Raw genomic sequence first — 25,469 nt, forward strand, 5'->3', positions numbered from 1 at the left:
ATATTGACCATTATGGATTTATAAAATCCAAAAAAAGGTAAAATATCCAAGGGGGTGAATACTTTTTACAGGCATTATATATCCCTCATAATTATATGTGATTCAATCAGACTAGCACTCGGCAAGGTTTACTTGCTAAGCAGTTTAGCACCACTGTCTTTAAAAGCAGGGTTATGACCTAAGGGAGAAAAGCTGTTAAAAAATGGTCCTTCCAGCCCAGTCCATGTAGGTCTGTATCCCAGCACAATTTGCACCACGACATGACTGCTTGTGAGTGAAAATGAGTGGAGGCAGATTTTCAATAACGACAGGCCATATGGGGGATGTTGATGGTTGCACTGTACCTGTGGTAATGTTGGTGTGTCATTATTTTATACCAGTATATGGGCATTTTTTTTCTAAACATCTTCCATACCCACTGAAAATCAGTGACACAGAAAAGGAAGGGAAAAATGATGTTCAAAGGTCAGAAATTGTCCATTTGAGTTTTAATACAGCAGAAAAAAATGAGCATGTAATCCATTATTCTCTGTTTCCTGGTCTCTACAACGGAACAAATGACATCTTGTTTTAGTAAGGTGAACATCACTTACAGTAATAAAAAGGAGAGAAGAATCCACTGAAAACATTATTTACATTTTTACACTAATATATTACTCTGTTTCATTTTTACCAGTTTTAGTCAACCCTACAGCATTTCAGAGATAAAAATGTGCCAGAAGAATATTCAGAAGCGGAAAACCACAACAAACTTAAAGTGGAAGACCACAGAGTCAAGGAAAAAATGACAGAAAAGACATAAACATTTCTATCATTGCAGACATTTAAACAGACTTTACAGACCTTAAGTGATAAAAGGACATTTTTAGAGGCACCTGCAATTCAAGGAAAAATTCGTCTTAAGAGGGGAAATACATCCAACTGGTAGTGAGAAAAGGTAAAGAAAAACATGGGCATGACAGGGCAGGGAGCATAAAATAGATTAAAAATGTATGTTCTATAAAACAGCAGTAATCACACAGCTCCCTGTTTGGCTGTGGTTTTCTTTAGTGCTTTCTTGGAAACATTCATACTGATTAAAGTGCCAACAATAATGGCACAGGTGTAGGAGCCAATGATGCTGCTGATGAGCATGCTAACAGCCACATATAAAGGACAATGGCAGCATTTGGAATGGTTAAAACAAGGAAGGAAATTATGAGGTAGATGTCTAATGGCAAATGACTACAACAGAAAAATTGAGTCAAATTTAATGTCAAAACTGGTTTGCCTTGGTGTAAGTTCTATTATAAAAGCCCTGTATACTCTTAAGATTTTTATTTCAGGGTTTTTTATTTCCTCACTGATGAAAAGGACAGAAGATAGTCAAAAACGGGGATGAGAGAGTGGGGAATGACATGCAGGAAAAAGCCACAGGTCAGACTTGAACCCGGGGCTGCCTGGCACAACCTAACTTCTAGGCTATCTGCATACCAAACTCCCTGCATATAATAATTGTTATGGTAAGGAAATTTCAGCAGTTAAAACATGAAAGAACGGGATAATGTCATAACTAACAGCTTTTTTGGTTCGTTCCAGCTGATCTCAGAACTTGGAGAGATGCCAACTAGACACCTCATCCCAAATGCCCTCTCAACTTGGAAATCTGACTCACAAACCTGGAGGAACATCAGTTCCCAGAGTTACAAACTTATAGTAACTGGAATGAAGTCAGCTCGGGTGTGATGTCATTCCCAACTACGACATCACACTTAACACTAGACCAGGAAATTGTACTCTTAAAATATCAGCTATGTCAACAAGGAAGGCAGGGAAAAAAAAAATCTGACTTGTCTTTTCAAGTCCAACCCCTGTTTGATTTTATTTGGTTGGTGAGAGAGAAGTGACATTGCTGAGTCTGGTGGTGTTCCAAGGATTGAACTATTTTCAACTAGATATGAGCGTAACAATAAAAAAACAGCTGAAAGTGAAGGTGTTTTTGCACAGAGGGTGCTGTAACTGTGATGGTTTTGTACAGAGAGTAAGCTTTGCCAGGGCAAAAACAGTGTTAGATTGCAAGCTTAAAGGCCTGTGTCCACTAAGTACGTTCTCAGAGAAAAATCCCTGAAGGATTATATCGGGGAATGATGATATTTTGTGTTTCAGGTGGGAAATTCAGTTCGCTCTTTTCGGTGGTGTTTTCTTCATAAATGTGTTTCTTCAGTTTCAAAGGAAGCCATTTTCCTTCAGTAGTAAGAGGCTAAAATATTTATGGCATTAATGAACAAAAACTGTGGCATTACAGCCATTTCAGACAGGGTGCATGCTGGCTGTGGCTCGTTTAACTGAGCATTAAAAAATTCAGAATAAAGGCATTGTGCACAGAGATGTTTCTCTGTACAAGTTGTTTGTCCCTTGGGGCTCAGGAAGCGGGGGGCAGCCATTGGGAATGAATGTGAATGGAGGAAAGTTGGTACTTAACAGCTGTAAACTGACCTCTATGCTGAAATTCTCATTAGAAATTTTCTGTATACATTTTTACCACAGTTTAACAAATTTGCCTGGCATAGAAGTGATCCGTTTCACAAATTTCTCAGTCCGGCAGACCTCCTAGTGTCTGGTGCCGTCTTCTCAGATGAAGGGAGACAAGAGTTTTGAGGAGCTAGCTAGCTGAGCCCCTTTAACATAAAAAAAATCTTGTTTTGTCACAAACATACTTTTAATTAAATGGTGATGTACTATCAACCAAATAAACCTTGTGGGGTAGGCAATCGAAACATGATGAGCTGTTCATGAACAAGCTTGGTACCTAGCTCCCGTTTGAGTGCCAATTTCCTTTCCTCCATCCTTTGTCTCTACTTAATTAAAATTTGAATAAAATAAAGCACTGTTTGAGAGCCACACAACCAGCTCTACTGAGCTGAGCCAATGATTTGGATCTCTTAAAAGAGACAGATTTCTTGTCACAACAAACAAGACTGGACAGACATCAGCTGAGAAAACATGGGTGAGATCAGAGTTAATGTGCTTAACTATGACAAAACTGTACTGAACCAAACTGGACGGCTTTGTGGTTGTAAACAGCTCAAAAATAGCTTTTTTGGTAGCGTTTCTCCATGCAGAAATCACTACTAAAAAGGTTCTCCTCTGCTGGGTAATGCCATCTGCAAAGAACCTATAAATGCCTGATTGTGATTTAACTTTGAAAAGCACAGATCCGAAGTGTAGCCGTACTGTGTTCATCTTCTCTGTGACATCAACTACCAATGTGGACATATATATCTGCGAAAAACAAGGCGAAATGGCTTTCTGTGTATCATTTACTGGTCCATTTTGTCTGAGGGACGAACACGGAGCGTGGAAAAAATAGACAATCAGGGGGGAGATGTGGTGCTTAAGTCTGAAAGCCCTGACTTGTTAGCATGCACATCAAAATGAAAATCAAGCCATGATACAGCTGTTACACAGCAGTCACACACCCGCTCTGAAACAGCTGTTAGGAGAAGCAGCTGACAAACTGTCATGAGAATTTCAAGGCTCTACATGGGACAGTGGAAGTTTGATTTATAATGCAGGACATCGGTCCTCAGGTAAGTTTTTTACACTGTACAGGTGTTCAAACAAACATACTTCGCAAAAGTCACACGCCTTCAAGTATTTACATTTTTTACACTTATAAATATTGTGCAATCATTTAGAAGCAATCCTGAGTTGCACGTCTCCATCACATCCATGAGAGTCCATGCTCTAGAACTCAGGCATTACCCTTATTCAAGATGGCTTCTTTTAGTGATTCAGCTTCACCAACAGCTTCTTTAAAAACTTCATCTAACCTGAAGATGATTGACAGGAAAACAGCCAGGACAGAGACTACATCTCTGACCAGAAATGTCTTGGATCCCTCAGCTGAGGAGGAAGTCCACAATAAAGCACTTTAACAAGGAGCACAAGGGATAGGGACAAATTCAGGAGATAACTTTGAAGGGGTTTAGTTTCAGTTCCTTGTTCGTAGTTTTGCTAGTTCTGCTTGTTGCCGTACATGAGCGGGATGATGAAGACAGAGATGTCATCTCCTGAGCCTAATCTGTCGTTTGATATCCTCCAGCCTCGATCCTTCAGCACCCCTCGTGCTCTCATCACCAGGTCTTGAGCCGCCATTGTATACCTGATGAAAAAACAGGAGATGAAATATCAAAGCACATATATAGCACTAAAATGACTACATGAAAAAGTGTTAAATTTCTTAATTATGAGGCACAGTTTTTGACTAGGAATCACCCTCCTGCAGCCAAAAATGTGAATGATGCTGAACTTCTGAACTACACTATCGACTAAGCTAACAAGAGTTTTAGAGAAAAAGCGCCCTGTTAAAAGTCTCTAAAGCTCTTCCTTGACATCACAGAAATTACTAATCTAAATGTTTGGGAATTTGCATAACAAGATAACAGTGTTCAAGCTCTACAAAAAAAACTGCAAGAGAGAGAGACAGGGGTGGGAGGAAGTTCAGCAGTGACAGGCGGCTACAGCTGTGTGATGAGTGAAACGTGCCTGTGCTGGTCGTCAGGGTCGCAGTTTGCCAGGAAACAGGTGACCGCTTCAGCTACTTCCTGGTTGGAGAGGATGTCCCACAGACCGTCAGTTCCCAGCACCAGAACATCATCAGCTCCATGTTCGCTCTGAGCCAGAGGGTAAACTTTCACCTAACAGAGTATGGGAGGAAAAGAGATAAACATATTCAAGGAACCAGTAGAACTTGGTGCATCAATTGTTGTTTGATTCTTCTACAAAACCTGGCAGAATAAAAAAGTTCACACACTGTCAGTGCACATAAAGTTCATGTGTTATTCTTAGAGAGTAGCAGAGCAGTGGTGCTGACTTTGTAAGCCCACCAGATCAAAACATAACAATAAAAGTAGGTTATTTATGTAAATCTAGCATTAAGTCACCCTACTACATACTAACCCTTATAATTCTATCATTGGTAGATTTGTAATTTATTTGATATTCAGTCATGGCATAAGTTCGAGGTATGTAGGGTACTAAAGATTCATCACGGGGCCCGATGTGCCACAACCCAGGACAGGAGAGGAGGGGATACCAGAGCCAGAGGGATACAAGATCAACAGAGGTCAACACAAATGCAGATCACTGCAGCCAAGGTCAAGCTTGATGGCATCTCTTTTGCCCAAGCCTTTTCACACCTGATAAAATGACGCTCAAATTTTTCTGGCTCTTGGGACATCCACATCACAACCAGGGGCTTGTGGCAACCGTCCTTTTTGCCAGGATGGTACCCTTGGTCAGTGTTTCCCAAACTTTTTTCTGGTTACTCATTTTTTATAAGGTACAATCCATCGCGATCAAACAACTTTGTTTTTCCGTATGATAATGCTGATCAAGCCTGCCTTCTGCGCTATCCTTGGCTTCCTGGTTTAGGTGATGGCTGGTGCTAGCTTGGATAACATTAATTCTGGACTCAGTCTGGGGTTGACCTGGCACTCTCAAGCCTTGAGAAAGCCACTTCACTCTGTCACATAGGCTTTCTTCTTCGTTCCTTGGGCCTTCAGTGGCCTTCTGGTCTATTTCTTTTTATTAGCCAAGCAAAGGGGGAGTATTATAGGGTAGAGCCCCCCCACGTGGCTTTTGGGGAAAAATAAATGTCAAATAAATGTCACATTGAATGCTGAATCAAAGACATCATGAAAATTCATTTAGCGACCCCCCAAAAAATTTTGTTTGACCCAACTTTAGGTCCCGACCAGGACTTTGGGGATACCCAAGGCCATGCTTACTCCCCACATTCCCCTCTTATGCTGCCCTAAAGGTGTGTTCTTTGTTATTTTTTCAACAGATTCTTTTCCTATGCTCTTGGGAGCATGCAAGGATATCCAGAGCAGGACAGGGGTTGCCAGTCCTCCTTCCTGCACAATACTGCCCTCAGGCAGCCTACTTGCCACATCTACGCCTTACATAAACCTCAGTCTTTGGCCACAACATGCCCAAAACATATGCATAGCACTGTAACTACCTTACAAGCGTCATTGAAAACCATTACTCCAACAGTTTATAAACTATAAAATCAAACATCAGTGTTGATATAAGAGGTGAGTAATTTGATCATCTTGGCTGCTCAGTTGTCCTTTACTGTTCAAATGCATTGAGATTATCCTCGCATAAATAATATAATTAAGGGTTAACTTAGTTGTATTTTAGGTTTATATTCCTCATTTATTTATTCTTAAGAAATGTAATAAAACCAATCTGAGAGGACACTGTAACACTAAAGGATGGTGGGTATTGTAATATTTTTTGGCCGAGATCACGAATAAAATTGTTTTTTTTTTTTTTAAACTAGGTTGATACCTTACAAACTTTTGCCTTCCACAGGAGCATATACTATGGTTTCACTCACATGGTTTAACTTGGATACTTAAATAATATGGCTAATTATCAAATACACCATGGAGAAAATTAATGGGATTTTTGCTTCCTGAACCATACTTTTGAGTCCTAGTTCTTGAGAACAAAGCCAAATTTTACTCATCATCATAGGTAAACAGAGTAAACTAAAAGATATGGATGCATGTCCACTTGGTGCTTTGGATTGTTTTTGTATCAATCGCATGACTTCTACTTTTCAATAACCTTTTCTCTCAATTTCTTGTAGTGTTCTTTTTTCATGGTTACATGGTAGCCAGGAATAATAACTATCCAGTGACGGGACCTCCCAGACACAGGTGTCTTTATAATACAATCACTTAAGGCCCATTCAATGCACTCAGGTGATCCCAGTTTCACTAATTGTAATTTCTGACCTCTATTGAATTAGGTCTGTCACTTTAAGTGGTTGCATAAATATTTACCCTCCTTTATTTTACCTTACATAGTTTCATTTCAAGGACATTACTTTGTAGAAACATGTTTTTACCTTGCCATTAAAGAGTTTTTTTTAATTTTATTTGTTAAAAAAGCCATATCATATTGACCTTGATGGATTTATAAAATCAATACAAGGGAAAACATCCATGAATTGTTTTTAATCTTAAGATGGCACTCTCTTTCAAATATGTCCTTTTGTTAGAGAAATTCTACTGTGGAAACTCTGTGGTCCACGCTTTGCTTGAACAAAAAATGTAGAGCAATAAAAAACCTTGGTGGCCTTGGACTCTGCTGTAGCTTGGTTCCTCTATGTTTTTTCTTTACTACAGTGCAAGTTGCCTATTCACAGCAGCTTTTTCAACAATCTGCTGAGGTTTCTGGGTTCAGGATAACCCCTGTGTGCATCCGGAGTCTCTGAATTTTTCAGGAAACCTTGTGATTCAAGTCAAGCTTTTCAAGAGAGGAAAGGACGGAGGTTTTCAGTCTATGAAAGAGCCAAAAATCGATTTTATAACCAGGATATCAACAGCGGTAAATTTCTCTGAAGGAGAGGTGCTGACTTTTCATTTCTGACCCTTTACAAATATTTGATCTGATCATGAGGATAATCTAATGATTGTGAGTGTCAAGGTAAGCCTTTTGTTAGACTTTTTATTGTACATCCTGAGAGCTGTTAGTATTTCTAACTCTACATATTGACAAGGGGTTTTTGTAAGATCCCTCCAAGGCACTCCTCAGCTCTCCCACACTTTTTTCTTCATGTATAAATGAATACTTTTCCCTTCCTTTCAACTCCCCTCCGGACTTACATGTATGCAAAATTTGTTTACATCCAGAAACAATAGACACTATGTGCATCTAAAAAAAATACAACATGAAAAAGGAGGATGAACTGTGACTGAACTCAGAGGGCAATGAATTAAAGATCAAGAGAATTCGTGGGCTTTGTGACTGCAGCAATCAAGAGCAGCAGACACCGGGAAGGGAAGGAGTCATTTGAGAGAGACGGCCGGTGGGGAATGTTAATGTGCATGTTGACCACGCAGTTCACAGTGTGGACTGTTAATGGCAGAAGGCAGTAATACAATGTAACTTCTGCGCTCTCATTTTAACAGAAAGGTAAGATTAGGAGGGAAAGTTAAAGAAAAGTTCCAGCATAAAATGCATGATGATATAGTAAGAGATATGTGTAATTATTTCATTCACAGAAAACCTCCAATATCAATAAAGCTACTGATATGAGCAAAAAAAAAGAATTCAACAAAGAAAAGTCAGAGTATTCTGACTTAGTTAGAAAAACAACTTCCAAACTCTACTTTTGGACATCCAACAGGAACAAACCCTTAAACAGGAGGCTTTGTTTACCCTTTGGCTGTCAGATAATGTTCTGTTCAAATAGCTACATTTTCATGACTGCATCTGTGAAGCAGCAGAGTCATTTTATCTTTTTTGGGCATAGCCATTGTTCTCAAACTACTAAAACAAGTATAAGATTGTAATGTTTAACCTTTCTGTTATTATTAGTCTCTTAGTCCAAACTATAACAAAAGATGACAGTCCAAATGATGCAGGATTATAGAATTTATTGCCTTAAATGTTGAATAACCACAATAGCACATACCTGACATAACTTAGGCAGGGTACACAGTGCAGAAGGATCGGACCAATTTGGGCCTGATCCTATGCTTCTTACCAAAGTCAGCAAAAGCCCATTATCTAATAGTTCTAAAGATTATCTTGCAAGAATTTACAAAAAGTTACACAATGACAGTTATTCCTCTTTACCTGCATACAAAAGTTGAGGATAATGTAATGAAGGGTAAAATAAAAGCCTACCTCTGGGCAGCAGGACAGGAAAGGCTTAATGTAGATATTTGAGTCATGCACTTTGAGGTTGTGGTCCCCGAGACCTCTGGTGACCCCGATGGTTGCCAACACACGAGCCTGCAAAAGACCAGCAGCATGTCAAACACAAAATCCATTTATGTTTCTCATTAATGAAAACAAGACAAACTTGATTATGTGGTAAACATGTTTTAATTGCAGCTACACGCAAAGGAAGCTGTTTTCACACAACTACAGCATGGAAATTGAGTTAAATAGAGAAGATGGTCTGGAAGGACAGTTCAGATCACAACTTAAGAATTCATAGCCGGTTTGACGTATTTTTGCATTTTTGCCTTAATTGATGGGGGAGGTGTAAACGAGACAGGAGATTTTTTACATAATAATAATAATAATAATAATGCATTTTATTTATAGCCGCCTTTCAAAGCACTCAAGTTCACCTTACAAGAAAAGGTTAAAACAAGACAGATAAATTAGTCCACAAAATATACACAAGTTAGCAATAAGTGAAATGAATGAATGAATTGAACAATGAATTAAACAGTGCAGGTTGACTGAAAGAAATCAGTCAGACTGAATATGCCAGTTTGAATAGATGGGTTTTAAGACAGGATTTGAAAATATTATAATCCTCCAAAGTTGCATACTAAATGGTTCAGCTAGACCATGAAACCCCCAACTGTCCTTTGTGGTAACAACTTCAGAGTAGTACACAAGAACATGGCAGCAGAAGAAAAACAATTAAGGAAGAAAATAACGTCCTCAGCTGGATGTCCCAGCATGTGGTCTTTTTTGCAAGAAAAACAAGAAAGACTTTGGGTGAAATCTATAAAAGCTATAGAATTGCCATGTTGTGAGCTGTAAAAGCAGAAAGACTAGATCAGATAATGTAAAATAGTTTAAATCAATCGTGGAAATGTGCATATGAGGTGAGGAATTTTACAACAGTGAGCTTACTTACAGTATTTGACTTGCAGTAAATAGATTGATTAGTGCAAATGTGCATATTAGGTGAGGCATTTTACCACAGTGAGATTTCTGACCAAATTTGAGTTACAGTGAATAGATTATCTAGTGCAAATGTGAATCTGAGGTGAGTCATTTTACCACAGTGAGATTTCTTACAGTATTTGACTGACATTAAATAGATTACTTAGTGTAAATGTGCATATGAAATTAGGCATTTTACCACAGTGAGCTTTGTTATAAGTATCTGATTTATGGTAAATACATTAATTAGCATAAATCTGCTATGAGGTGAGGCATTTTACCACAGTGAGCTTTCTGAAAGTATTTGACTTACTGTGAATAGATTAATTAGGTGCTTGTAAAATGAGCACCTTATACCACCTAAGAGCAAACAATTTCTTCTTTGGGGTTATCTTCCTAGATAAAGGATATGATACTATATGGCTTTGTGAGCCTTCTGTGAGTCCATGCATTCATGCCTAATAATTGTAAAGAATTTTCAGCATGCAGCCTCCCTAATGTAATCTAACTGATGGGTACAGACTTCTCCCAGCAGGATTCCTTATCTGGATGGATGAGCAGCGTTTAAGCAAATAAACACAAGCCCAGTGTCAGCATCTTCCAGTTGTGTGAGTGCCTAACGACTGTTCCCTCAGCCCCTTCAAACTCATTTGTAAGCTTTACAAAACTCTTATTGACTCTATCTGTCTGCATAGATCGCCACTGCCGCTTCTAAAAATGGCTGCTGGGGAACTGGGCTAATTGAATCTACTGTACAGCGTGTGAAGCACAGAGGCACATAAGGACGAGGATAGGAGTGCGAGGGCGAGTGAGGCCTGGTAGTGAAGAGTTTGAATCAGTATTCAGCGCAGAGACAGAGAAGGGAAGGAGACAGAGAGCTGGGGAGAGGGGAGAGCGCTTGAAAGTGGCGGCAAAGCTCCTCCGGCGGAGAAGGGGAAACATCCTGGGATTAATTGTTGAGCGTTGGGGCCCGGCGAGCTGCACGCCGGGCTTTGAAGTGCTCTAGCGTTCCTCTGCCTCGCACAAAGCCCCCTCACTCTTCTATCTAGACAGCCATCTCTGCGCCTCACTTCAAAGGGAAGAGGACACGACGTGGGCACGGCTGACTGTGCAGGGGTGAACTCGAACGTGGTTGCAGGCAGAGAACGCTGTAGGGTGACATCTGCCCCAGTCATCAGTCAAACGTAAATGTGCTGTCGGTCTGGGTTCAACTAAAACTAAAGGAGGCCAGAGTGAACATATTCAGTCCTATCTATCGGGTATCCTCTCTGACCTTTTCAGTGCAACAAGGACAAGATGCTGCACAGTGCCACATGTACAGCATCACTGGGGGGAAGGAAAATGTCATGAACGGTGAGCAGTGCTCTTGACCTTTTCTTTCATGTCTCCTGTCTAAATAGTCACAAAAATTCTCTTGCAAGTCAGTGGTTCAGGGACATCGTATTCCAATTAACATATGTCACTTTTGGACACTTTTCTTTTATCGTATTTTTTACCCCTACTAGATGGCTTTGATAAGCTAGCAGTGCTAGAGTGAGTGTTACATTTACTGGATGTGGGATTTTGAGGCCTGTTGATCAAATTCAGCCAAGTTCCTCCAATACTATAACTATTAAGTGAGTCAGTAAGTGAGTGTGAGACTCAAATGCTGTTACCTTCAGATTCTATGCTATTATTATCTCAAAAGTGCCTTGTGTCTTATCTACTATTAGGACCAATTATCAGTGCAAAATGCTGTCCTTGTGCCATTATTACTACAAGTGCAGCCATTGCGATCTTCACTCTCCGCATGCAACCTGACTTAATTGAAAATTCAACCCCAATCTTTGAGTATTTCCAGTAGTCACTTCACTGAAGAATGTGTGCATGGATACATAGCAAGATCAACCAGGGTGATGGCGTCACTTTTTAACAGCTTTTCTTCCCCATTCGGTTAGGGTTAGTAATGAATTTCAAGAAAATTATTGATCATATTGTTAAGTTGATAATATGTGTGGAGTCCTTGTTTTAATAAAAAGTCCTAAAAAGAAGACAAGTCACCAGAGGAGGTGGGCAGCATGGCTCTCAGGACATGAGTTTTTGGCTGTGGGTCTGTACTATCAAAGTTATGATAGGCTAAGAGCCTAACTACATTAATGATAAAACAAGACTTCAAAAACTCTGTCAAGTGAAAACTGAATAAAAAGAACTACACAACCTAATGGAAACTGCATGTTGTGGATTTGACTAACCACAATATGCAGTTTTATTTGCCCCCAGGGAGAACCTCCAAAACAGGCTGTCTTATATACCAGTGTGACATAAACAGTGGCGATAAAAAGTAAACATCCCTTTGGATGTTTTGTCCTTCTATTACTTTTATAAATCAGTCATGGTCGATACAATTTGGCTTTTTGATTTAGGAAATTGAAAAAAGAATCTTTGATGTCAAAGTAAAAACATATTTCTACAAAGTATTGTCAATAAAACAAAATTATGTTATAATAAGTAAATGCATAAATATTCACCCACTTTAAAGTGACTGACCTAATTTAACAGAGGTCTAACAAATTGACTCTAGGAGTATCACAATTAGTGAAACGGGGATCACCAGAGTGCAGTGAATGTGTCTCAAGTGATTGTAGTATGAAGTCACCTGTGTTTGGAAGGTCCAGTTACAGATTAATCAGTATTCCTGGATACCATTACACCATAAAGACAAAAGAACACTCCAAGCAACTAAGAAAAAAGGTTATTCATAAGTATAAGTCAGGGGATGGATACAAAAAAATTCCAAGGCATTGAACATCCCTTAGAGTTCATTTAAATCTAACATCAAGAAATGGAAGGAATATGTCACATGTGCAAATCTGCCTAGATCAGGCCATCCTCACAAACTGAGTGACCGCGCAAGAAAGAGACTGGTGAGAGAGCCACCAAGACACCTATGACAACTCTAAAGGAGTTACAAGCTTCAGCAGCTGAGATGGGAGAGACTCTGCATCCAACTCCTGTTGCCTGAGTTCTTAACTGGTCAAAGCTTTATCAGACAGTGCCAAAAAGGGTACTGTTGAAAAAACTCATATTAAATCTGAAGTAGAGATCACCAAAAAGCACATGGGAGACTCCACTGTCAAGTGGAAGACAGTTGTTTGGTCTGATGAGACCAGAAGAGCTGTTCATGCCTGGTCCCCTTGCAAACTTGCAGAGTTTGAGCAGTTTTCCATAGAAGAATGGAGTGTCCAGATGTGCAAGCCTGATTGAGACTCAGTGTTGTTAATTTGTACAAATCTGTTTTCTCTTTGACATTAAAGAGGTTTTTGGTCAAAAAGTCTAATTATGTTGACCATGATTGATTTGTAAAATCAATAATAGGTAAAACATCTAAGAGGGTGAATACACAAGAGCTTCATATTTGTGATACTAGAGGGACATAGCTGTGTTGTGAGTATGCTGAATTATATGACATGTTTTCTGTGCTGTAGGCGGGTGCAGGTTGTGAATTTTTGCATAGAAATACACCAGAGTGCTTCTTAGTGAGTGGCTGCTCCACAAATGGACAGGAGGAATCAGGGTTGAAAAAAAGTGCCCTGTGAGCTTTGATTACAGTGAGCAAGTGGCGGCCAACTACATCTTACCTTCTTGCCTTCGCCGTAGATCAGGGGGAACTTCAGGTCATCGTCATCTATGGTTTTGTACGCCCTGTGCAGGTGAGAGAAGACACTTTAATGAGTTTTTGGTTTATGGCAGGCAGGGTACATGTGCCTCAGATACATTGCCTCCGTTCCCTTGCAGACCTTGCTGCTGAAGCGACTGGCATGGAGAGAAAAGAGCATGTGAAAAGAAAAAAATATCCACCCAGAAATCACACAGAGGAACACAGACCCATAGCATATTTCCCTCTTCTTCTCTCTTACTAATCCTGTGAAAGTCTCCCTGGTGACAAAGAAAGACATCTGTGCATGTATGAGACACCCTTGGATTACCACTGCAGCTTGGTGAGTGCCTGCATACATGTTCTGAAGGTTTAGATGTAAAGCAGCTGAATGATGCAAGAGTATCCACGTTTACATTCCCCTGCTCTCGGAGCAGTGTTTAAACTTCCCCAACTGATGAATAATTTACAGTCCTCAGACTGAGACCAGACGGAGCAGCAGCACAAGAAAAAAGGACTGTGGTACTGTATGTGTTCATGCCAGGCCTTAGGATATACTTTTTTTTTTTTTTTTAACCTTTACAGCTCAAGAACTTAAGGTGAACCCTTCAAGTTGCTCAGAAAGGTGTACTTTTCAACCAATGATGTGCTGTCAATGTACAGTAAACGAAAAAAAAAATGGAAACAGGAAGGTTTTAATTCTCCACTCACAGCAGGTGGAATGGAAATATTTAGCTCTGTTTAACAAGTCCCTTTCTTGGTAAATTATTTAAGATATATTTATGTAAGTTATTCTCTGTTTTATTCCAAATAATAGAGGAAATAAAGACGGAAACGGCTGAAACCAAGGTGAAGTGTGATTTATTTATTTATCTATTTATTTATTTTTTACCTCAGAGCTGGGCACAACTCAGTTATAGAGAGGGTTAAAGGGAATGGATTTTTCTGGTATTTGAGGGGATTGTGGACAGGCCAGGGGCACATATTTTTGTTAGAAAAGCCTGAGAAAGTGTATTTTGCATAATATGTGACCTTTAATTACTGGCATGATATAATTAACCAATTTCTAACACGACCATTAATTTAAAAAAAACATCGAAACCCTTTATTTTTATCAGATTCAGTGTAAGTTAGTGTGGTTTACGAAGATTTTTTTCTACTGTTTGTAGATTGGAGCAATATGGGGATCTCTATAGATGTAACCTTTTCCCTGATTGGACATTGGTCTGGACAACTGATTTTTCATTGGGGTGTGTAATTGTGCCTTCCCTTATGTCTGTGGGTTGAGAATTGAAAGATCCATGTAACAAAAGTTACATTTTTTGATAAACTGTGCCCACTTCGGGTACAATTCTTTAGACATTAACTGTAATCTGGTCTGAAAAGCTTCTTTAAAAAGATCCAAAGTAATATATAAAATTAAAAAAGTGATGCAGGCCTGTCCCACACACGTTATTCAATGTATTTCAGCTGCTGTGAAGAAGATTAGCAGGGACTGGGATGGTTTTAACATTACTGCTGGTTTCACTCAGAGAGACCATATGTTTCCACCTTAGGCGAGCGCTATACTGCTGCACTCAGCACTTTTATAGCAGTGTGCAGAGCGAGGACTATCACAGCAAATGCAGCCCACAAACACAGAAATACAGTCTTCAGCCTGAGGATCTGTGGAGCGGAGAGCTGCTGCACAAAATAACGACTGGTAGACGAGTTCATTCACTAACATTTGCAATATTCATGGAGTGGAAAAAACTCTCAAACAGCAGGTTGATGACATGAAACCTAATTTGAGCACTAAAAGAGGCACTCATTGAACTAGGGGAACTCTTCACTCTCTATTTAAAAAGAGGAACCACCAAATGTGTTAAAAAATAGCTCCTTAGTTCCTTTTATATAGATATTTCACCTTCAAGAAGAGAACAATGACGCATGGAGACACACTTTATGTCTTTATTCATCGATGTCTTGAAAGAATTCCCCAGAGCCTGCTGTCGGGGACAGTATCCCTCCTGAGACTTGTGTTTACAGCGAATCCACCCTGTCAGACTTGAGATAACAAGTGTGTGACAGAGAGACAGACAAACACATTAATCCTGTTATGATACCCACTTCCTGTTCTGGGACACAGGGTGCAAAAAAAGGGCAAGGACAGTCAGCTCAACGGCCAAACTGTTTGACCACAACACTGAGCATTTCACATTTAAAGAGCTGCATTGTTTATTCTCAACAAAGAGGAACTGAATGAGATAGGCAAAGTAGGGGAGGAAGGGAGGGAGAAGTGGGAGGAGGCTGTATCATCATCTCTGAAGGTGATAAGAGACAGGCAGGAGAGGAAAGGAGTGATGTCATCTCCGCTCGCTGCAGAAAAGGGTGACAGGGTAATATTAGCAGTGTGTGCTATGCAGCTAAATCTGCACACACACACACTGACAGACTTCGAGGTGACATTGTGGTCAGGGTTTCTGTGTCAGCAGCGGATGAGTCGGACAAATCGGAGCAATTGACAGCCCGGTTTGGATAAACGTCACTGATGGGCTTTCTATTGATGGAGTGGTGGGTTCAGGAGCAGAGTAGGCCACCATTAATGGCAAGAACTGAGCCTGTAAGTCATAGAGGTAAAAAGGCATCATGGGCAGTATTTGGGGTAAAGTGTTACAATGTAATTCAGTTGAGCACTCCGATTACTTTTTGATGTAAGTCGGTATCTCTGCAATGCAGGCAAACTGTTATTTAAATACTTTTTAAAAAAGATTTGGGCTTTTAGTGCCTTTAATGATAGAGGAGGACAGTGGATAGAATTGGAAACAGGGACGAGAGAGCTATGGAAAGAGATGTGGGAAAAGGCCACAGGCCAGATTTGAACTCGGGCCCCCGCGTACATGGGGCGTGCCTTAAACCACTAGGTGATCTGTGCCCAATTTAAGTACTTTTCATGCTGTATTTCCCTTTCTCATTTGTTGCAACTACAAAAAGAAAAATGAAATCATCTGCACTGTTTCTGTTTCTCTCCCACCTGGGCAGGTGGCTGCATACCAGTGGAAGATAAACCTACATTTGTGCCAGGGTACATGAGTAGTCAGCAAATTAGCAAGTGAAATGATAAAATTCAATTTTTTAATATAATCTTGAATTTTTTAGACAGCTTCAGTCACTTGACTGGCATGGAGGCTTGGAGGGCAAAAAGAGTTTAGGATAGTAGTAGCTACCATTGACCACAGCTTGGGAATGAGCCACCAGGCAATTTCATCTGTAAGCAAGTTTTTCTTATTTTGGACCCTTTTACAGCACAAGGACAGTATTTAAGGTCAGGAAAGTCCTGTCCAGACCTTAGCTTCTGCGATGCTAACATACCACTATATCTACAGTAGTAGAGATTCTTCCATTTACACAGCCACCAGGATGAAATCCCATTAAAGTATGGACAGTTTTATGTATTTTTGATGTATTTGAGTAAACAATGCTGCCAAGAAAATATTGAGCAAGAAAACATTGCTTAGATTAATGTTTCCAGGCTTTTTAATTATATTTGGAAAGGACTGGACAATGGATAGAATACAAAATCAGGGACAGAATGGCATTCGGGAGAGAAGCCACGTCATTATTTACGTTATAGCCATATCCTACAAAAATGGGAGATAAGTTTATGCCAAAAACTGTGACTTTCATTTGTTGTTTTGTTGTTTCTCCTGTCCCTCTCCTCTTCCTGCTTTTCTCCCACTCCCTTCTCCTCTTATTATCCCTTTCATAGCACTGCTAGCACTGTGTTCACGGTGATAAGTGCTGGTCTATCTTTAATAGGCCTCATCAGAAAGTACGGTCTAGACTTGCCCTCTTTGTAACAGTGTCTTGAGATAACTTCAGTTATGAATTGGCGCTGTATAAAAAAAAGGGATTGATTTAGTGACATATTGACTCAAACCTTGAACACCTGATCAGAAGACACATTTCTCCACATAGGGCACAACTTAAAATGGGATTTTAAAAAGAGGCAGAAATGGGTTGAAAATAGCAAACACTGGCAGAATAATGATGGAAAGGGGTTACAAGTGGCAAAAATGGGTAAAAAAAAAATAGGCATAACAAATAATAAAGTGAAGTCAAAATTGGTAAAAAATGGACAAAAAAATTGGTCAGAGGGGTTGACAGTGGCAAAAATGGATTAACAGATGAAACAATAAGTGGCAAAAATAGTGGCAGAGAGGTTTTAAAAGTGGCTAATAGGTCTTAAAAGTAGCAGAAATGGGCATAACAGGTAGTTAAATGGGATTAAAAGGGGAAAACAAGTGGCAAAACTGAAAAAAAAAACCTTAAAACTGGTGAAAAGTGGCAAATAAAGGAGGCAAAAAGGGTGGAGAACTTGTGAAAATGAGTTAAAAAGACACACAATAAAATAATTTCAACGAGAACCCAATAATAATTTGACACACTTTTCAGCTCCAAAATCAAGTTACTGTTAGGATGCATGTTAGCACCACCGCTACTGATCAAACACACATGCGCTGATACTTTCAAAAATCAAAACTGAAGAGGGCCCATTCACTGGGTTCATCCGGGGCCCAGCCAACTCTGTTGGTGGGCCTGCTTATACTTTTAAAGTCACGGTACCCAACAATGGTGGGGGAAGAGATATAGAAGCAGCATTGGCAGATACTGTATGCATTTTCCATGTGGACTCTTTCCAGCCAACCTCCTTGAATATTTTCTGCATGAAGTCAAGGTGAACTAATGTGTGAACACGGCAGAGATTATTCAGGAAAAGTCACTGCAAGCGGCTGGGAGAGCTGGTAAAGTTTATATCCTTTGTCTTGCACTAGACCATAGACTGCAAGTGACTAATGCGATCTCTGTAATGAAACTGCTTCATGATGCTTTTTGTTTGCTAGCATGCTCTTCTCAGCTCTTCTGCTGATATAAGGCTTGTGTCATACTACAAGTAGCAACGATATAAAGGCTAAAACTCTCCTTAAAGCATCACATGACAGATTCATGCTCCGTCATCTCTGTGTCCTCTTTTTTGATGTCATTTGCTGCTTCTTCAAACTGCCCAACCCCCTCTCTGTCAAATAGGGACAGTCTCCCACTGTGAAGTGCCAATGTGAACAAAAAAACTCAGGAGGATTTCAGAGGAAGTCCTCTTGAAATTTTCAGGAGTTCGTATGTGGTGTAAAAGTGGAGTTAAGGTGCATCTTGGCTTTTTGTTCTCTCATTTGTTGTCAACTGGATCAGAGGGAGGACAGGCACCCCAGTGGGCAGGGACTTTCAAGAGAGACAGCTTGAGTGCCATTTATTTTCATTTATCACTGCCCGATTCTGTCCTACACCCTAACTCTTACTAACCATTTCCCTCTCCTACTTAATCTCTATTTTTATCTTTTGTTTTTCTGTCATTTTTCTTATTTTTTACTCTCTCCCTGTCCTCTCCACCCACCCATCCTCTCTCAGCTTCCCTCTGCCTGGCTGGCTTTATTGCAGTTACATTTGGATCATGTCAAACATGGCCAACCACTCCACATCCATCACTCCGAGGTGTCTCCATTAGGCAACCACCATTACTGTTTGCAACGCCAACGCCAGTTCACGCTCCTGTCTAAGTGGCTCAGAGGAGGGGATGTAAAGAAAGCGAGGGAGGACGACAGAGCTGAGAGAGGTGGGCTGCAGACCTGTATGCTTTCATTAGAGCGTGGCCTTGATCATGGATGCCTTTGAGGGAACTGGATGCCAACATACACCCCCTCATACGCAGCATGTGGGCACACTGGCTGCACATACAGACAGGAGAGCATATATGTTCAGACAGAGAGCTCCAAGGCTTTTAAAAAAAGATCCTCTGTACCTATAGATTGTCTGAAGTGCATCCATATGAGATGACACAGTTAAGTCAAATCCACGAACGTCAGAGCCACAGCTGACAGGCTACTAATTTAAAAGACCCAGACTCAGTCCGGGTGAAACGAGCAGAACTGGCTTATGGGTAGAACCTGATTAAAAATACATCACAGGCCGTCTGCACTGCCGAGGCGGTTAGCAGGCAGACGACAGGCTGCGAGTTCTGGGTCCAACAAGGAACACAGCTGCAGACTGACCTACATCTGCTGCACATGGGTGGTGTCAGGAAACTCTGCTCATCTCTACCTGCTGCACCTATTGAATATATGGATATACAGTCTGTAGTACATACATGACCATGGCCCATTGCCAAATGTAAGTGGACATTAATCAAACACTTAAAAAACACAGAACCTCAAATTATTCTAAGAAGCCTGTACAGATTTCTTGTAATCCTGCCTTTTAATATTGTGTTGACTTGTTGAAAAAATGACCGTCTTAACTGATACCACAGCACCAGAGCAATGAAATATTGTTAAAGGGATATTTTGGTATTTTGGAAGTGGGGCTGTATAAGGTATTTGACGATAGTAGCAGTATTAGCCTCCAGAGACTTCAGTGATGACTGCCCCCTCAAAGAGGACACATATTGAGAAGCTAGGCTATGAAGCATAGCAGATGGGTATAGTTTCGCAGTGCAATTTAGCGAGGTTCAGGTTAACATGTGGCAAAAAACAATGTTGGCTAAAGTGTATGCTATAGCTAAAATTTTCAAAGAATAACACTTTTCACCCAGAAAGCCTCTGTGTTTGGCACGATTTTGCAATGTGAGCTTCAGCTAACGGCTACATACTCTTTTGCCTCAGCATATCTGAACCGTTGTTTGGGTCTGTGGGCTTCGTCAGAGGAAACAACAACAAACTATTCTGAAACGTGCTATTTCAGCTTCCACTTCCACAGCTGACACTATGTTTTCATAAAGTAAACATATCCTGCCGACAGTAGCTTGTCTAGTTTTCATCCATTACTGGGATAAAGCAACAGCCATAAACTTACAAATTCCATTCAGCACTTCAGGTAGGGGGCAGTTTCTCTAATTTATCCTCCAAAAGTTGAAAAAGGTCTGCAAAACACCAGCGTTAAGTAAGGCAGGGAACTCTGAATGGGGAGTGATGCGGGCTGCAGTCGTCTATCAGAAATGTCCTGAAGAAGTGTTGTAACTAATCCTACTCATTACAGCTATAGCTATCGTGGACATGGGCTCGCAGTCTCCACACTTGTACCAGCAGTTAGGTCATAGCTCTCTTGCTAACCAATCTTTACTAAAGCTGAGTCTCTGCTGAGTCCCCATCTATAGAAGTTCCTCTGCTCATAAAAGTATCCCCTTTTATCCACAGTAAACAGCACGTCATCACTCAAGTCCAAATTGCTGTTTTGTGTTGTTTTATCTTGGTAACTTGTTACTTCCTCTGACAAGGCCTGCAGACCCAGCCAGATTTATTGAGGCGGAAAAGCACAAGTAGCTGAAGTGCAAAATAGTGCCAAACAGAGGCTTTGTCAGTGAAAAATGAAACACTTCAAAAAATGTCGATACAATGTACAGTTAAGCCAGTATTGTTTTTTTGGCCCATTTTTCTCCCTTTAAATGACACAAACTAATTTTAGCCAATTTGCACTCATCTATACTTAATAAATTATTATTCATCTAAATTATTTTTTTATATGTGAATGTTCCTCATCCCTTGCCCCCCCTCACTTGTGGTGTACCACAAGGGTCCATTCTTGGTCCCCTGTTATTTTCCATTTACATGCTTCCTCTGGGTCGCCTTATTCAGAATTAGAATATAAAAACATCATTTTTATGCTGATGACACTCAATGATATGTCCCCCTGACTGGTAGCCAACCTGATCAATGGCTCATCTCCTAGACATTAAGTATTGGATGCACTACAACTCCCTTAGGCGCAATGAAACAAAATCAGAAGTCCTGTTATTTCCCTGCCCCCCTTCACCACCACCCTCAAAAACAATCTCAGCAACCTGACACCAAATTTGAAATACTCTGCCAGCAATTTAGTTGTATTTTTTTAACTCATAGTTAAACTTGGACAGCTAAATAACCAAGGTCACTCAATCAAGTTTTCTCCAGATCTGAAACAATGCAAAATTCTAACATTTTCTCTCATATCCAGACCTCCCAAAAAGTTATCCATGCTTTAATTTCTTCACATCACTAATGCAATTCACTTTATTCTGCCAACACCCAAAAATTGATTTCCTGTCACCAACTCATCCAAAATTGAGCAGCCGGATTTCTACCAAACACAAAGAGGCGAGACCATACCACCCCCATTAGTGCTTCTCTTCACTGGCTACCAAGCAGGTATAAAGTTTGTTTTAAATTTTTACTCATTACTTTTAAAGCATTGCACAGACTCTCCCAAACATAAAACACAGATTTACTAACACCCATACACCTCTGTGTATTATGCATATCTTGCTTATCTTATTATCTATTTATACCTTGTCACATATTTAAAGTTGTCTCTATTTAATTGTAATTGTTGTCTGTGTAACCTGACTGTTTTTCTCTCACTCTTTTGAAGCTCAGCTCTTGTGCTCAATGTCTTTCAATAATTTTTTTAACGTTGTTTTAATCTGTGTGCATTATTATTTTGTGATGTAAAATACTTTTTAACTGTTTTTCATAAGGTGCCAAAATTTCAAATGACTAAAATCAAAAATAGTATTTTCAGCATTCAAATTTATGTCCAAATACTTGAAAATGGTACCCACTGTAGCCACATTATTACTGTTAATACAACAACGGCTGTTCTGCTCTGGCTTTAAGTCTCCATTATAAAATCAAATGAAATACTCTGACTTCAGTAATCTTGACATCTTTTCTTTTTTCCCATAAGTTTTTCACTTTTTGACCTTTTCTATCTCCTCAGTCAGATAAAGAGTGAGTCCTTGCTGTGCCCACGGATTCTTTCCCACCTCCTTCTCACATACAGAAGCAGAAATGTCAAGGCCACTTCCTGGTCTCCCTCTGACAGTAAAGCTATAGATGCTTTTTTAAATCACTGCACACTGAAATGGGTGGATATTACCACTATTGGCTGTTTTCATTAAGGGAACATAATAGAGAATCATTGAAATGCAGATAATGAAACAAACTAATGTTTCAGCAGGCCTAATTATACGAGGTAAGAGAAATGATTTTCACATAAAAACATCTCTCTAAGGGCTCATAACTGGATTCAGCCTGATGCACAGGAAGTGTAGGGATGTGAAAAAAGGAACAGTATTTTCAACAGTGTGTTTAGGTTTAAATAATTTAGAAGGAAGAGAGAGGAGAAAGTAAGTGTCTAACATACTGAATGAGTACTGCACTTACTTCAGGGTTTGCATGCGGTTTCACTTGTGTGTTGAATGAGACAGAGGTTGGATCTTCACGGAGAGCGAATTTTTAAATCTGAGGCTGAATTTAGCAGGAAAAAAATACCCAGGATATTGTGAATATTTAAGTTGAAAAAAACAAACATTTCATAGCTGAAAAGAAAACAATTTGAAAAACTAAAATGGCCATAAAAGATGCTTTTTAAACAATAAAGACCATTGTTGATCAAAGATATTCTGCTGCATGTGCTGCAGACAAAGCTGGAAGTGTAGTACACTATTAAGTTGAAGAAATCCAAGATAGTCAAAGGACAGGTGGAAAGAAAAGGGTTACTCTCATACCATAGGATGGAAGGAGGATGTGATAGGATAGGATAGGATAGGATAGGATAGGATAGAATAGGATAGCATATCTTTGACCTGAAATGTGGTTCAAAATACCAGTAAAATACACAGTTAAGACAAATGTTATGCTGTAAAAACATTCAATTTACATTTTGTTCTAGAATTATTTGCAAAAAAATCCTACCTTCCTTGTTTTTGTCTTACTAACAATGAGGCATAAAATCATCATTCCCTTCAAAACATCAATTTAATCAAATTTACAATGAGTCAAATAGTCACAGGTAGGGATTTTTTTTTTATATTCTTCAGCCTAGGTTAACCCTTTACCTACGGAGCCAGTGGCGGCACTGTGTTTTATATGTCTGGACTATTATTACCACAACTCTGTCAAAGTTTGTCCGATTTGAAAAATTCCAACGGTGTTGGAAAGCTGAGAATTGTGGGCATGCGCACATATATGGTTCATTACGGTACTCACAACCATATGACGTGGGCATTCATAACAATACACCAGAAGTTTGGAGAGACAGCTACACGGATTCTCAACACCGTAACTCCTCGAAAGTATGCTCAATTTAAAAAATTCCAATGCTGACAGAGAGCTGAGAATCTGTGCTTTCCGGCAATATATGATGTGTGGTATATGTATTACAGTAATGTCGAACAGCACTGCGAAAATGGCAGCTTTGGCAGAAGACAAGTGAGAAAGGAGAGAGAAGGAAGAGAGTAAAAGGAGAGCGAGCGAGAGTGGTGTTTGGTTTTCAAAAAATAGCATTAGATAGTGGCATTTGTGCATGTCTGTCTTTTATTACACACATTTATAATGTCGGGAAGACCATCAAGAACCGCAGAACAGCCACTACGGTTCATAGAGAAGGACAGGGATTTGGAGGATGCATCTTCTGAACTGAGGTATGTGAAGAGCAAATATAGTTCTCTTTTGCACACCCAGAGTCCTAGACTCAAAAAATGACTGGTGATTGTCCTAACATGTATAGGTTCACATTTCAAATGTCAAGTCAAAACTTCATGAGCAATAACAAAATTTCTTCTCATAAAAGCAGTGAAAAACAAATCCATTTTTCTTGTTTGTCTTCTTTTGAACTGCTGACAATTCCATATAATGTGCAAGAATCATTAACCAGATGTTGAAAAGTCAAGTTCAAGTACTCCTGGGAAAAGGGACCAAAGCTTTCAGACTTGGGGCATTTCCTGACTATTTTATGGCCAGAATAATAAAATATGTCCAAATTGCCATTTTTTGCCTCAGTAGGTAAAGGGTTAAATCCACCAAATATTATGATCATCAAAATATAAAATACATAGAATAGAATGATACCATGCAGCAAAATATTTGTCCCCTTTCTCATTCCTTATTTCATTGCATATTCATCACCTTAAATATTTTGGATCATCAAACCAATTTTAATATCTCACAAAGTCCCAAAATACATCAATAAGGCTCTAATTAAGATGAACTAAATCGGTGGGTCCAAAAATGAAGAAATGAGTCAACCCACCATCCTGACATGGTGAAGTCACGGTACAGCATTCTCTTCCCCACCTCCTTTCTCTGGACTCTCCTCGGAAACTCCAGATGTGTGAACTCGTTCCCTAATAAGTGGGGCTGCATGTAGGCCTTTGATATGAAAGGGAAAAAAGAAGAGAATAAGAAGAAGATTGACATACCCAGGGGATAGGAAAAACAATTCCATACTCTATTAAGCTGGCAGAGAGAGCTTGCAGTGTAAGAGAGACAGAGCTAAGCATAGCCGGTGTCTCAACGGGAGGGGAGGTCAGCTCTGCTAATATCTGACAGCTGTGCCGGAGAGAGAGAAAGGAGGTGAGGAAGGTTGTTTCTTACCAGGAACTGCAGTCGCTGTCTCTCTGACTCCGGTGTGAACTCCGCTGACATGGGGATGACCTCTCCGGCTCGGATAATGATAGCTCTGAGGGAGAGCAGCAGACAAAACACAGCTCTGTTTGTTTAAGCTAGGACTTTGTTTCTCCCGCTGTGAGCGACAGAGAAAAGACGCCTATAGGTTCAATGCAAGGGTAAAATACACACTTTTTATGTAAATAAGTGTGAGTATTTGTGTGTTTTTAATCCTACCTGCTGTCCCCGGCATTCCCAACGTAGAGCTTTCCGAGCAAAAAGACAACCACGAGTGCTGTGCAGCCACCTGAGATGTTGTAGAGTGCCTTCTCCTTCTCTATCTGTACATCCTGAATAAAAAAAGATGCTCACATTTATTAATATTCTGATTGGGGATCAACAACAATGTAAAAAAGGTACATTTTGATATTTTGTGTTTTTGCAATGCATATACTGTAACATGAAAAATAAAGCATATCATTCCAAATAAAAGCATCAAGTTTTCTTTTAACTGAATGTAGGCAACATTTGCCATGCAGTCTCCATTTGTAGATATTTGTGATACAAAATGGGTTGTTCTGATGAGCTCAGTGATTTCAAGCATGGCACTGTGATGGATGCTACCTTTGCGATAAGATGGTTCATGAATTTTCAGCCATACTGAATATTCCACAGTCATATGTAAGTGA

The 25,469-nt window shown here is 39.8% G+C and overlaps 1 protein-coding gene across 1 annotated transcript in view; it reads right to left on the minus strand.

Moving 5' to 3' along the window:
* Window positions 1-468: 468 nt before the first annotated feature.
* ppm1h (protein phosphatase, Mg2+/Mn2+ dependent, 1H) overlaps window positions 469-25,469 on the minus strand; it is a 72,260-nt gene continuing 47,259 nt past the window's right edge. Inside the window, exons 4-10 of the mRNA XM_041796591.1 lie at window positions 25,018-25,130; window positions 24,769-24,853; window positions 24,425-24,543; window positions 13,314-13,377; window positions 8,695-8,802; window positions 4,528-4,679; window positions 469-4,144 (exon numbers count right to left, since the gene is read on the minus strand). Coding sequence (XP_041652525.1) covers window positions 3,997-4,144; window positions 4,528-4,679; window positions 8,695-8,802; window positions 13,314-13,377; window positions 24,425-24,543; window positions 24,769-24,853; window positions 25,018-25,130 — 789 coding nt within the window. The 3' untranslated portion in view covers window positions 469-3,996. The remainder of the gene's footprint in view (window positions 4,145-4,527; window positions 4,680-8,694; window positions 8,803-13,313; window positions 13,378-24,424; window positions 24,544-24,768; window positions 24,854-25,017; window positions 25,131-25,469) is intronic.

The sequence above is a fragment of the Cheilinus undulatus genome, linkage group 9 (assembly GCF_018320785.1).
Source record: "Cheilinus undulatus linkage group 9, ASM1832078v1, whole genome shotgun sequence".
In the NCBI taxonomy this organism is placed as follows: domain Eukaryota; kingdom Metazoa; phylum Chordata; class Actinopteri; order Labriformes; family Labridae; genus Cheilinus; species Cheilinus undulatus.